At 47.7% G+C, this 12,481-nt stretch overlaps 1 protein-coding gene across 6 annotated transcripts in view; it reads left to right on the top strand.

Moving 5' to 3' along the window:
* Positions 1-12,481, top strand: part of LOC106589319 (SRC kinase signaling inhibitor 1) — a 57,298-nt gene that overhangs the window by 35,348 nt on the left and 9,469 nt on the right. For 2 of the 6 annotated variants that reach the window (XM_045710324.2, XM_082970400.1), the window contains 12 exons: positions 3,155-4,095; positions 4,218-4,307; positions 4,947-4,987; positions 5,852-5,875; positions 6,993-7,153; positions 7,527-7,702; positions 7,889-8,019; positions 10,199-10,346; positions 10,599-10,923; positions 11,152-11,467; positions 11,557-11,693; positions 11,860-12,015. In XM_045710324.2, coding sequence (XP_045566280.1) covers positions 3,155-4,095; positions 4,218-4,307; positions 4,947-4,987; positions 5,852-5,875; positions 6,993-7,153; positions 7,527-7,702; positions 7,889-8,019; positions 10,199-10,346; positions 10,599-10,923; positions 11,152-11,467; positions 11,557-11,693; positions 11,860-12,015 — 2,646 coding nt within the window. The remainder of the gene's footprint in view (positions 1-3,154; positions 4,096-4,217; positions 4,308-4,946; positions 4,988-5,851; positions 5,876-6,992; positions 7,154-7,526; positions 7,703-7,888; positions 8,020-10,198; positions 10,347-10,598; positions 10,924-11,151; positions 11,468-11,556; positions 11,694-11,859; positions 12,016-12,481) is intronic. The other 4 variants (XM_082970398.1, XM_045710325.2, XM_082970399.1 and 1 more) reach the window with 4 other exon arrangements.

Here is a 12,481-nt window from a genome sequence, read left to right as displayed (position 1 = left end):
TCTGTATGTGTGGGCGTTGTTCGCCATCAGGAGCAGTGGTCACTAAAGGGTTACAAGGACCTCAACAAGCTCTCTACAGAATTGAGTACAAATACTGAGCCAAGTACTCCTTCGCCCTAAATACCATTATATTTGTAGCTACTCATGCTGTTCTGACATTGATACTATGTTGTTTACAAATGGAAAAAAAGGATAGTCATTATGTAACCTACTAGAGCACAAATTAAACTCAGCCAGTCTTTATTAAATGAGTCCGCACGAACAAGCAATATGCTAGTACAATAGTAGCACCACTGTTGCTGTTTTTGAATCCATGCCAACCTGTTTCCCTCCAAGGCAAAAAAAAGTCTGTTTGCTGACTGATAATGTTGTGTAATGTTGTACATACACAGCTGTTCTCAAATGGTGGGTCGGCTAGAGACACGGCTCTGTGTATTTAATGGGACATTACAAAGTGTGATTTGAGAACCGCAAGTTCCTGTGTCCACATCACTAAGGACCTACCGTGGTCCAAACACACCAACACAGTCGTGAAGAGGGTACGACAACGCCTCTTCAATCCCAGGAGGTTAAACAGATTTGACATGGGCCCTCAGATCCTCAAAACGTTCTACAGCTGCACCGTTAAGAGCATCTTGACTGGCTGCATCACCGCTTGGTATGGCAACTGCTTGGCATCCGATCTCAAGTCGCTACACAGGGTGGTGAGTACCGCCCAGTACATCACTGGGGCTGAATTCCCCGCCATCCAGGACCTCAACTCCAGGCTGTGTCAGAGGAAGGCCATAAAAAATGTCAAAGACTCCAGGCACCCAAGTCATAGACTGTTCTCTCTGCTACCGCATGGCAAGCGGTACCGGAGCACCAAGTCTGTGACCAAAAGGCACCTGAACAGCTTCTACTAAGACTGCTGAACAATTAATCAAATGGATACCCGGACAATTTACTTTGACCCCCTTTATTGTTTCTTTCTTTATCTTAGTTGTTTTGCGCCGACTCCCTTGCACTGGCTCTATGCACACTCACTCGACTCTAACCACACAACCAGCTCGAACCACTGCACATTGACTAGGTATTGGTGCTCCTTGTAAATTGCCTCGTTATTGTTTTTATTGTGTTACTATTTCCTTTTTTATTTAGCAAAAGTACTATTATTTGTCTTACTCTTTAACTGCACTGTTGGGAATGGGATTATTAGTAAGCATTTCAGTGTGAAGTTTACACCTGTTGTATTTGGTGCATGTGACCAATAACATTTGATTTGCTTTAGGCTTTGGTGGACGACAACTGAAATACAGTAGATTGGGAAACGTTGGCATACACAGTGTAGAACTGGCATTGTGTCACTCTAGCCAGAGATGAAAAGAAGGAGAAAATAAGACGATAGAAAGTGAGAATATGAGAGGGGGGAAGAGAGGGGAGAGAAAGAGAGAGATTTTTCCACTTCTGCCACTTCCACTCATGTCAATCAACCACCCTAGGGGCCCTTGTGTGTGTGTGTGTGTGTGTGTGTGTGTGTGTGTGTGTGTGTGTGTGTGTGTGTGTGTGTGTGTGTGTGTGTGTGTGTGTGTGTGTGTGTGTGTGTGTGTGTGTGTGTGTGTGTGTGTGTGTGTGTGTGTGAATTGCAGCTGCCCTGTGTGTTTTGGAGGTCAACTATCCCATCTCCCCCGAGCTTTACTTTGCAACCACCCTTGCGCACAATACAGCTCACCACAACTCAGCTCTGAATTTTCCCTCCACTCAGCTCTGAATTCTCCCTTGCGTTTCATGGCTTTATCAAGCGACTTGGTTTACCTTGGGTTTTATGTGCTGGAGGATAGGAGGAATCTGAGAGATAGTAGCTGCGAACAGAGGCAAGTAAAGGGGGCTTGACATTAGCCAGCCGAGCAGAGATTACTATCTGATTACAGACCGTAAACCATGACTGAGGACCACCGAGTAGCACTGCACTGAGACAGGGAAGGATGGAACAACAATTGGATGGACGACATGGCTTAGTGGAGATTGATTGGCATGTTGGTTATGAGGTGACAGGCTAGAGTAGTGGGAGGAGATACAGCGACAATGTGATCTGCTGTGATCTATAACGGACATTCTGTATGACAGTGGGGCATGGGGATCTAGCGTGAGATGTGGTGGTGGTCAGCCCCTGCCTAGTCGCTCACATCTAGTGGGATTATTTTCCTGTAGATATAGAGGCAGTTGCTAAGATACAGGATGGAGATGGTGGAGATGAAGGCGCTCCAGTCATTACTCCAGTGTGTGTGTAGAATCCATTGGGGGTTGTATTGTCAGGGAGGTTATTATACAGCAGGTATATACACTCAGTTGCCAGTTTATTAGGTACACCCATCCAGTACCAAGTCAGACACCCCTTTGCCTCCAGAACAGCCTTAATTCTTCGGGCATGGACACGTTTCTCAATTGGTATTAAGTTACCTAACGTGTGTCATGAAAACATTCCCCACTCCAATACACCACACCCACCAGCCTGTACCGTTGACACCAGGCAGGATGGGGTCATGGACCCATGCGCTTTACTCCAAATCCTGACTCTGCCACCAGCGTGACGCAACAGGAACTAGGATTCATCGGACCAGGCAATGTTTTTCCACTTTTCCACTGTTGGTGATCGCGTGCCCGCTTCTTGTTTTTAGCTGATAGGAACCTGGTGTGGTCGTCTGCTGCAACAGCCCATCCATGACGATGACCGACGAGTTGTGCGTTCCGAGATGCCTTTCTGCACACCACTGTTGTACTGTGCCGTTATTTGCCTGTTTGTGGCCCGCCTGTTAGCTTGCACGGTTCTTGCCGTTCTCCTTCGAGCGCTCCTCAATGAGCTGCTTTCGCCCACAGGACTGCCGCTGACTGGATGTTTTTTGTTTGTCGCATCATTCTCAATAAACCCTTGACAATGTCATGTGTGAAAAGCCCAGGAGGCCGGTCTTTGATGTGCAATCTTTGAATCACCTGTTATATTGTGTGGTATCTGCTCTATTGTACTCTATTCTGTTGTACCTTAACCTGTTCTATTCTATTCTACATCACTCTGTTCTGCTTCTGCTCTATTCTGTTCTATTCTCTTCTATTCCACTCTATTCTATCATGAATGTTGCTGTTTATTTCTATCCTTCCTCTCTTCCTCTGGTGACAGAGGGATATGGTGTACACGCCCCAGCAGGATTCCCCGCCCAACCGTCGCCTCAGCAACGCCCCTGCCTCCTCCGCCTCTGCCCCCTCTGGCTCGCCGTCCCGCATCCGTCTCCTCTACGGTGGGGGCCGCCCATCCTCTTACGCTGGGCAACCTCACCCCCAGCATCATCCCCAAACCCACTCCCTCCCCCACCCCCATCACTCCTCGCCAGGTGGCCAGAGTGCGGCCCACCACCAGCATCACCCCCAGCAGCTCCACCACCAGCCCCAGCTACAGCACCACGCCCAGGCAGGTTTCTCCCCCAGTGCCATCCTGGAGCGTAGGGATGTTAAGCCCGATGAGGAGGTCCACGGCACTGGCTCCAGGAGCATGGTGCTCCTGCGGGGCGATGCAGGGGGGATCTATGCCGACCCCTATTCCCTGGGCCAGGAAGGAGGCCGCCTCAGCCTGGCGGGCCCCCACTCATCTCTACCCCCGAGAGGGGACGCCTACGGCTCTCTCTACCGGCGTGGAGGAGGCGGAGGGGGCGGAGGAGGGTTGGGACCTGGCTCCGTGCGGTCCCTCACTTCCTACTCGGCGGCGGCTCTGCAAGGAGAGCTGATGGACAGTGGCGTCCTCTACAGACCTGGAGGCCCACTGTATAATGATGCAGCCTACGCCGCGTCCATGTTGGCCATGGGCTTCCGGCTGCCAACCCCCTCGTCTCCGCAGAAAATTCCCGAAATGAGGGACTCGTATTCAGGCACCATGCCCGGCCGGGGCTCCCCTGGGAGGCAGACCCTGCGGAGGGACTCAGTATCCTCCTCCGTGTTCGGGGAGAGTCCCAAAGCTAGGGGTCAGGGGTCAGGGTTGGGATCTGATCAGCTGTGCTTAATGGCTGGACCTGGAGGGGAGGGCGGTGGTTTCAGTTCACCTCTACCAGGCAATGAGACAGAGACCAGGTAAGAGTGCCAGTGTGTGTGTGTCTGGCGTGTGTGGTGTGTGCATGTACGTTTTATGTGTCTGTGATGGGTATTTTGTGTTCATCTAAACTGACTCATACCCTACGTTTGTCATTGCAAAGGGGGCGCATGGAGGCCATGGAGAAACAGATAGCCAGTCTGACTGGTCTACTGCAGACTGTTCTGACCAGGGGACCAGAGGCCGAGAGCCCGTGAGACACACACCCAAGCATGCACGCATGAACACACACAGGCGCACATGTAACGGTGGGGGACAGTGGAGGAAGCTAAACTGTTAGCAGCACACTGACGTCCATTTCACTGGTGCCGTGACCTGGATTGGCAGTTGGGCTCAGCTCAACGGCCGAGTCTCGCTTGCTGTGTAGCGAGTTTAGAAGGGGTGAGTGTAACACAGTTAAGAACGTACCTTAAGCTCACTCCACAGCTAGATGGAATGTCGCCGATGGAGCTATCGAATTAGATATTTTTCAACCGCTCAAACGGTTGGTACGTTGGCAAGGAGGACTGTCGTGTGTTGCGAAGCAGAGGATCAATGGTTAAAGCCCGGTATGGGGACACAGACAGTGGAGGAAGATATACTGTTAGCATCACACTGACGTCCGTTGCACGCACGCACACACACAGACACACACACACACACACACACACACACACACACACACACACACACACACACACACACACACACACACACACACACACACACACACACACACACACACACACACACACACCACACACACACACACACACACACACACACACACACACACATTCAGTACATACAGTACACATGGAGTGGGGACCTAAAGTTATTTTGTCTTTTCCAGGGACAAGATTGAGACGGCCAATGACTGCTCTGAGACAGACAGTAAGTATCAATCAGGGATACTTGAAAACAAATATACATTGACTTTCACTGTATCCCATTGACTTGGCAATATAAAGAGTAAGGGTTTGGGTTGCAGAGCATTGCAATATATACAGAGTAAGGGTTAGGGTTGCAGAACATTGCAGTATAAAGAGTAAGGGTTAGGGTTGCAGAGCATTGCAGTATAAAGAGTAAGGGTTAGGGTTGCAGAGCATTGCAGTATAAAGAGTAAGGGTTAGGGTTGCAGAGCATTGCAGTATAAAGAGTAAGGGTTAGGGTTGCAGAGCATTGCAGTATAAAGAGTAAGGGTTAGGGTTGCAGAGCATTGCAGTATAAAGAGTAAGGGTTAGGGTTGCAGAACATTGCAATATAAAGAGTAAGGGTTAGGGTTGCAGAGCATTGCAGTATAAAGAGTAAGGGTTAGGGTTGCAGAGCATTGCAATATAAAGAGTAAGGGTTAGGGTTGCAGAGCATTGCAATATATACAGAGTAAGGGTTAGGGTTGCAGAGCATTGCAGTATAAAGAGTAAGGGTTAGGGTTGCAGAGCATTGCAGTATAAAGAGTAAGGGTTAGGGTTGCAGAGCATTGCAGTATAAAGAGTAAGGGTTTGGGTTGCAGAGCATTGCAGTATAAAGAGTAAGGGTTAGGGTTGCAGAGCATTGCAGTATAAAGAGTAAGGGTTAGGTTTGCAGAGCATTGCAATATAAATAACATGATCCATTGCGTAGCATTGTAAATGTTCTGTAGCTGAGCTGCTTACCATATGTGTACTGCTCACGTGTGACCAATATACACGAAGAACCATCAAGTGTGTGTTTGCTTATGCTAGTAATGGGTGCCATGCTTCTTGTGCCTTATTTTAGCTGGACGGTTAAAAAACAAGAAAGGTATCTTATTGTCTGAAGTCCTCATCCTCTTTCCCCTGTGTGTCTCAATGACAGACTGCTTCCCTTATAGTTGGTGTCTCTCGTTTGATCCACTTTGAGTTTTTGTGAGGACTCTGTTTTGATTCTCTTGTTCTTTAAGTCTGCGTTCAGTGTCTGGATTCAGGACTGGGCTCAGAATATGTTTCCCAATCCCTACTGTTCATGCTGGAATGTTATTTCGCTCGCCTTGTTATCATCGGTAATGGTATGGTTAGGTTACTTTGTGTGCATGTTTGGTTCTTTGGGTAGATCAAGATTTATTTATATTCCTGATACCGTTCACCCCTTTATCTACGCCCATTCCAGACAGGTATTAGAAGGTCAGCTATTAGTTAGACAATGAACCTAGAAATGCACAGTAACTGTCACATGCCCTCCCCCAAAACAAGGTGTTCTTCTACAATGAGTTGTGCCAAGCTCCAATTTCTCTGTCTCCCAGTAGAGGTTAGACATCTTCCAGGAAGTCAGTTGAGCAGTATACTGCAGTACGTCTGCTCCTCCGTTCAAATTGTAACATTCTTTACGACCTTGTGTTTTATCCATCTCCTCTGAAAGAATAGTTCACCTAAATTACAAAACCAATTTTACGTTTCTTTGCCTGGAAAGCTATCAATGCTAATGGGCTATTTTCGAAACAATTCAATTGTTTTCCATGTCAAGCAATAAGTGATTTTGTAGTTCGGCTGAACTCCAAGTTTGTGAGTGAATTAGTGTTACCAAACCACTCCCTTTATTTTGTTATGCATGAGAAAACGTGCCTGAGAAATTGCCACATAGCAAAGCTATATGTTCATTGTGATTTCAATGGACCATTGTGTCATTTCAACCCCAAGCATCGAAGACTTGCTCGCTCGGGCTTGTTGTGGATGCTCTTTTGTTGCCCCTGGAATTGAAATGTATGTAAAGAAATACAGCTTCGGATATGGCTCTGTGTGTCCTAAAACCTTCCCCATTCTGTCAATCACCATTACACCTGTGAATAATCCTGTAGTCCCTCCCCACTTTACGATGGATGATATAATTGGCTACAGCGACAGTAGAATGCATGAGACCCTAATCCTACTTTCTGATTGGCCAGCCCTGACACCGTCGGCTCCGTTGGCCCTGATGCCGCCACCACTCATAGGGTCCTCCCAGCCACTGACGGTGTCGCGGCTGCAGATGCAGATCCACCTGCATGGCCTGCAGCAGAACACCAGCGAGCTGCGCAAACAACTGTCCCAGCTGCGCAACATCCAGGTGAGCACCAGAGAACAGTGTGGCCGTACGCACACACACACACACACACACACACACACACACACACACACACACACACACACACACACACACACACACACACACACACACACACACACACACACACACACACACACACACATTTCTCAAGGCACTGTTTGTTTTTACATGTGTTTATGCATCAATCACTTATCTTGCCCGTATCACTGCTCTTTAGTAAGCTTTACGTATCGGCCTCAAGGCCTTCGTCAGAGATTTGTGTGTGTAGACTGGACTTTGTGCTTGTTTTGACTTATGCTTGTTTGATGTATTGTCTAAGTGTGTGTATGTCCCAATAACATCTATTTGGGTCTGTCGGTGTCTCCCCTCCCAGTTAGAGAACCAGGACTCAGTACAGTCCCTGCTGAGGCAGACCGAGTCGGAGCTGAGCCTTATGATGCTGGACGCCATGCGGACCCAGGAGGACCCTTTGCAGAGGCAGCGCCTCCTAGTGGAGGAGGAGAGACTCAAGTACCTCAACCAGGAAGAGCTGCTCATCCAGCAACTGCAGTGAGTTTAGCCTTTAATTCAGGGTCTCTAACTCAAGATAGGGTCAGTGTGAATGAAGAAATAGTGCAAACTGCTCAGACAGACAAAAAGATGAAGGTGTGTTTGAGCTGGAACTGTGCAGTGCCTGCATACTTGGTGGCCATTTTGTTGTTATGCTATACTGATGTCATTTTTTGGTGTCCACAGTGATCTGGAGAAGTCAGTGGAGGAACTGCAGAGGAACTTGTCAGTCAACCACGGCCTGGTGACTGAGCAGGAAGTGGAGCAGAAGAGTATGGAGCTAAGGTCTTTGGGAGAGACCCTCACAGAGCTCAAGAGTAAGCATACACTACCAGTCAAAAAATTAGATACATACTCATTCCAATGTCTTTCTTTATTTTTACAATTTTCTACACTGTAGAATAAAATTGAAGATATCAAAACTATAAAATAGCACATATGGAATCATGTGGTAACCACAAAAGTGTTAAACAAATAAAAACATATTTTGTATTTGAGATTCTTCAAAGTTGCCACCCTTTGCATTGGTGATAGCTTTGCACACTCTTGGCATTCTCTCAACCAGGTTCATGAGGTAGTCACCTGGAATGCATTTCAATTAAAAGGAGTGCCTTCTTAAAAGTAAATTTGTGGAATTTCTTTCCTTATGCATTTAAATCAATCAGTTGTGTTGTGACATGGTAGGGTTGGTATACAGAAGATAGCCCTATTTGGTTAAAGACCAAGTCCATATTATGGCAAGAACAGCTCAAATAAGCGAAGAGAAACGACAGTCCATCATTACTTTAAGACATGAAGGTCATTCAATCTGGAACATTTCAAGAACTTTGAAAGTTTCTTCAAGTGCAGTCGCAAAAACCATCAAGAGCTATGATGAGACTAGCTCTCACGAGGACCGCCACAGAAAAGGTAGACCCAGAGTTAATTAGAGTTACCAGCCTTAGAAATTGCAGCCCAAATAAATGCTTCAGAGAGTTCAAGTAACAGACACATCTCAACATCAACGATACAGAGGAGACTTCATGAATCAGGGCTTCATGGTTGAATTGCTGCAAAGAAACCACTACAAAAGGACATGAATAAAAAGAAGAGACTTGCTTGGGCCAAGAAACACAAGTAATGGACATTTGATCAGTGGAAATCTGTCCTTTGGTCTGAGTCCAAATTTGAGATTTTTGGTTCCAACCTCCGTGTCTTTGTGAGACACAGAGTAGGTGAATGGATGATCTCTGCATGTGTGGTTCCCACCGTGAAGCATGTTGGAGGAGGTGTGATGGTGACACTGTCAGTGATTTATTTAGGATTCAACGCACACTTAACCAGCATGGCAACCACAGCATTCTTCAGCGATACACCATCCCATCTGGTTTGCGTTTAGAGGGACTATCATTTGTTTTTAAACAGAACAATGACCCAACACACCTCCAGGCTGTGTAAGGGCTGTTTGACCAAAAATGAGAGTGATGGAGTGCTGCATCAGGTGACCTAGCCTCCACAATCACACGACCTCAACCCAATTGAGATGGTTTAGGATGAGTTGGACTGCAGAGTGAAGGAAAAGCGGCCAACAAGTGCTCAGCAAATGTGGAAACTCCTTCAAGACGGTTGGAAAAGCGTTTCTCACAAAGCTGGTTGAGAGAATGCCAAGATTGTGCAAAGCTGTCATCAAGGCAAAGGGTGGCTACTTTAAAGAATCTCAAATATAAATTATGTTTTGATTTGTTTAACACTTTTTCGGTTACTACATGAATCCATATGTGTTATTTCATAGGTTTGATGTCTTCACTATTATTCTACAATGTAGAAAATAGTAAAAAATAAAGAAAAACCCTTGAATGAATGTGCCCAAACTTTTGACTGCTACTGTAGTATATGGGGGTTAACGACACAGGAAGATGCAACAATGAGGCAATTAGCTGTGTGAAAGTCTGCTCCGTTTGGATGGAATAAAATTGACCCCTCGTGTAATTACCTTTCTAGATAATTGCAATCTGTCACATCGTGTTAATGGTGTCAGTGATTAGGCAGGTGAACGTCCATAATAGGAGTGTCTGATTAAGAAAGATGTGCTCGCACATGCAGATGTTCACGTGTAGCATCATGGCTAAAAACCACACAGTGGAACGAGATGCTTGTTTAACAACTGATCTGATACCAGATTTGTTGTGCACCTAAATTAGCCTGAAATCATTTCCCCCACGCGGTAGCTGAGCCACAGGGGGCAGAGAGTACAGCGAGCCCCGGTATAGAGCATGACAGGAGACACAAAGACACTGCAGGACTGTTTTACAAACAAGCTTGGATATATCCTCCTTCCCTCTCTCGTTGATTTAATTATGCTTATTTCTCCCTCCCTCCCTCCCTCCCTCCCTCCCTCCCTCCCTCCCTCCCTCCCTCCCTCCCTCCCTCCCTCCCTCCCTCCCTCCCTCCCTCCCTCCCTCCCTCCCTCCCTCCCTCCCTCCCTCTCTCCCTCCCTCCCTCCCTCCCTCCTTCCAGACCAGTTCCCCAGTCTGCAGAGTAAGATGCGCGTGGTGTTGAGGGTGGAAGTGGAGGCTGTGAAGTTCCTGAAGGAGGAGCCACACAGACTGGACGCACTGCTGAAACGCTGTAACACCATGACCGACACACTGACCACACTACGCAGGTATGGTTTAACACAACACAACCCAATATGCGCTATATACACCATGTTGTTAGGTTGTTGTTAAATTGCTATAACCTGTTGTTACGAGGGCCCCGTTCAACTGGTGACTTGGTTTTCAAGATAAGTAAAAATGGTACTCTTTCAATACAACGAGAAAGCATGTTCATATAAAAAACGTTTTTTTGACTGATCCCGGAAACCTGGTCACCAGAATAGATGCAATAGGGCCCTGATACTGCTGTGTGTTGTTAGTGTATTGTATGCCACCTGTATGTACAGAAAAGTGACCGAGGGCCTGTGGAAAGGCCAGGATGACATCTCCAGCCAGTCAGCCAAGCGAACGGAGCACACAGGAAAGAGCTTGGACCTCGACATACTGACCAGTCCACCACTCAGCCTCAATGACCTGGGTGGCAGTGGCAGCCTTGCCAACTGGATGCCCGTATCAGGCAGTGACCCAGATGCTTCGGGACCTGAGCAGGACCCCCACCCTACGGCCAGCTACAGAAGCCGGGTCCTGGACGAGCTGCCGAGCCGTCGCGGTGCTGGCAAATCAGTGTCCGCGGAGGTCAGACTGGTACGGAAAACCGCTCCTGTATTTTTACATTCTATACAATCCCCCTCACAATGCTAAATGTACATTTCTACTGGGGAATCGGTACATTTACCAGTGTTTTCCCTGGAAATGTACAGATGTTCTGATTTTGACAAATTTTCCCTATCATGTACAGTATATCCGTGTACATTTCCGCAATATATTTCCAATATACAGTATTTGAGTTGACTAATATGTGTGTTTGTATAGGCTGCAGAGCGGGACTGGGAGGAGAAGCGAGCTAGTCTGACCCAGTTCAGTGCCCAGGACATCAACCGTCTGCTGGAGGAGACCCAGGCTGAGCTGATGAAGGCCATCCCAGACCTAGACTTTGCTGCCAGGCAGATCAACAAGCCTGCTGTGCCCCCCAAACCCCACCCCAAACCTCAGTTTACCACCCCTATCACTACCTCCACCACCACCTCCACCACCACTAGCGCAACCACCGCTACCAGTACTGAGCACCAGCCCAACATGGTGCAGGTCACTGCCCAGAAGCTGGAGGGGGGCTCACGTTGCGGATCTGGTGAGACTGAATACCACATGCACATTATATCATTTGTGTTTTAGTTATGACTGAGCTGCCCTGTAAAGATATATTATTGTGTGTTTTAGCAGAGCTGACCGTTACCAGGTATCGCACTGAGAAACCCTCTAAGTCTCCGCCTCCACCCCCTCCTCGCCGCAGCTTCCCATCAGCCCATGGGCTCACCACCAATAGCACTGGAGAAGTGATCGTCACCACCAAGAAGGTACAGTAAGAGAGAGAGATGGCTGAGCAAGAAATAACTGCAAAGCACGAAAGTACGCATGAATGTTTTTGAAGATACTTCGAGATAGGCTATTTGGATGTATGGATGTTCTAAACATCTGTCACATACTGTAGACACGTCGCCAACCCGGTTTTGTTTTTATAAGAAGCTGGAGCCAGAAGACGTCGAGGCTCCGAAGACTCTAGTCAAGCTGAGAAGGACGCCGTCTGATACCCCCCGCCCCACCTCCACTCCCCCCGTCATCGCCGCCTCAGCGATTAAAGATGAGGACGACGAAGAGAGGATCATTGCTGACCTAGAGGTAGGCATCCTTTTGTTCCCTAATGTAATTTACAGTGTGTTACGCTGGTGCTAAATTGTATACCTCGAGTAGCCGCATACGAGATGTATAAGAATATGACATGCGGTATGTATTTTGTTCGTTGCAGTCGATGTTCGGTGTGCCTTAGCAATGTGATAACATTGTCTCTGCGACCCTTTCCCACACGACACCACTCACCACCCGCCACACACCACCTGACAGATATTTCAGCGAACCACTGTCAAAGTGTCCCCTCCCCACTCACTGCCCAGCACGCTACCGAGGCCTACTCCTGCAGCCCGTACCCTTCCTTGCGCCTCAGGCTTCCTGGGAAGAAAGGTAAACCTTAAGCCCCTCCCCCCAAAAATGCCCACTTTTTTTGCAGTGCCTGCGGCCCTACTGTCTCCTATCCTCTCCCCCCTGCTTCAGTCACTGCTGTTCCACTGCACTTGTTTCTTAAAGGGCC

The sequence above is a fragment of the Salmo salar genome, chromosome 28 (genome assembly GCF_965601325.2).
Source record: "Salmo salar chromosome 28, fSalSal1, whole genome shotgun sequence".
NCBI classification, from domain to species: Eukaryota; Metazoa; Chordata; class Actinopteri; order Salmoniformes; family Salmonidae; genus Salmo; species Salmo salar.
The sequence above is the reverse complement of the archived record's forward strand: the minus strand, read 5'-3'. Positions and strand labels throughout refer to the sequence as shown.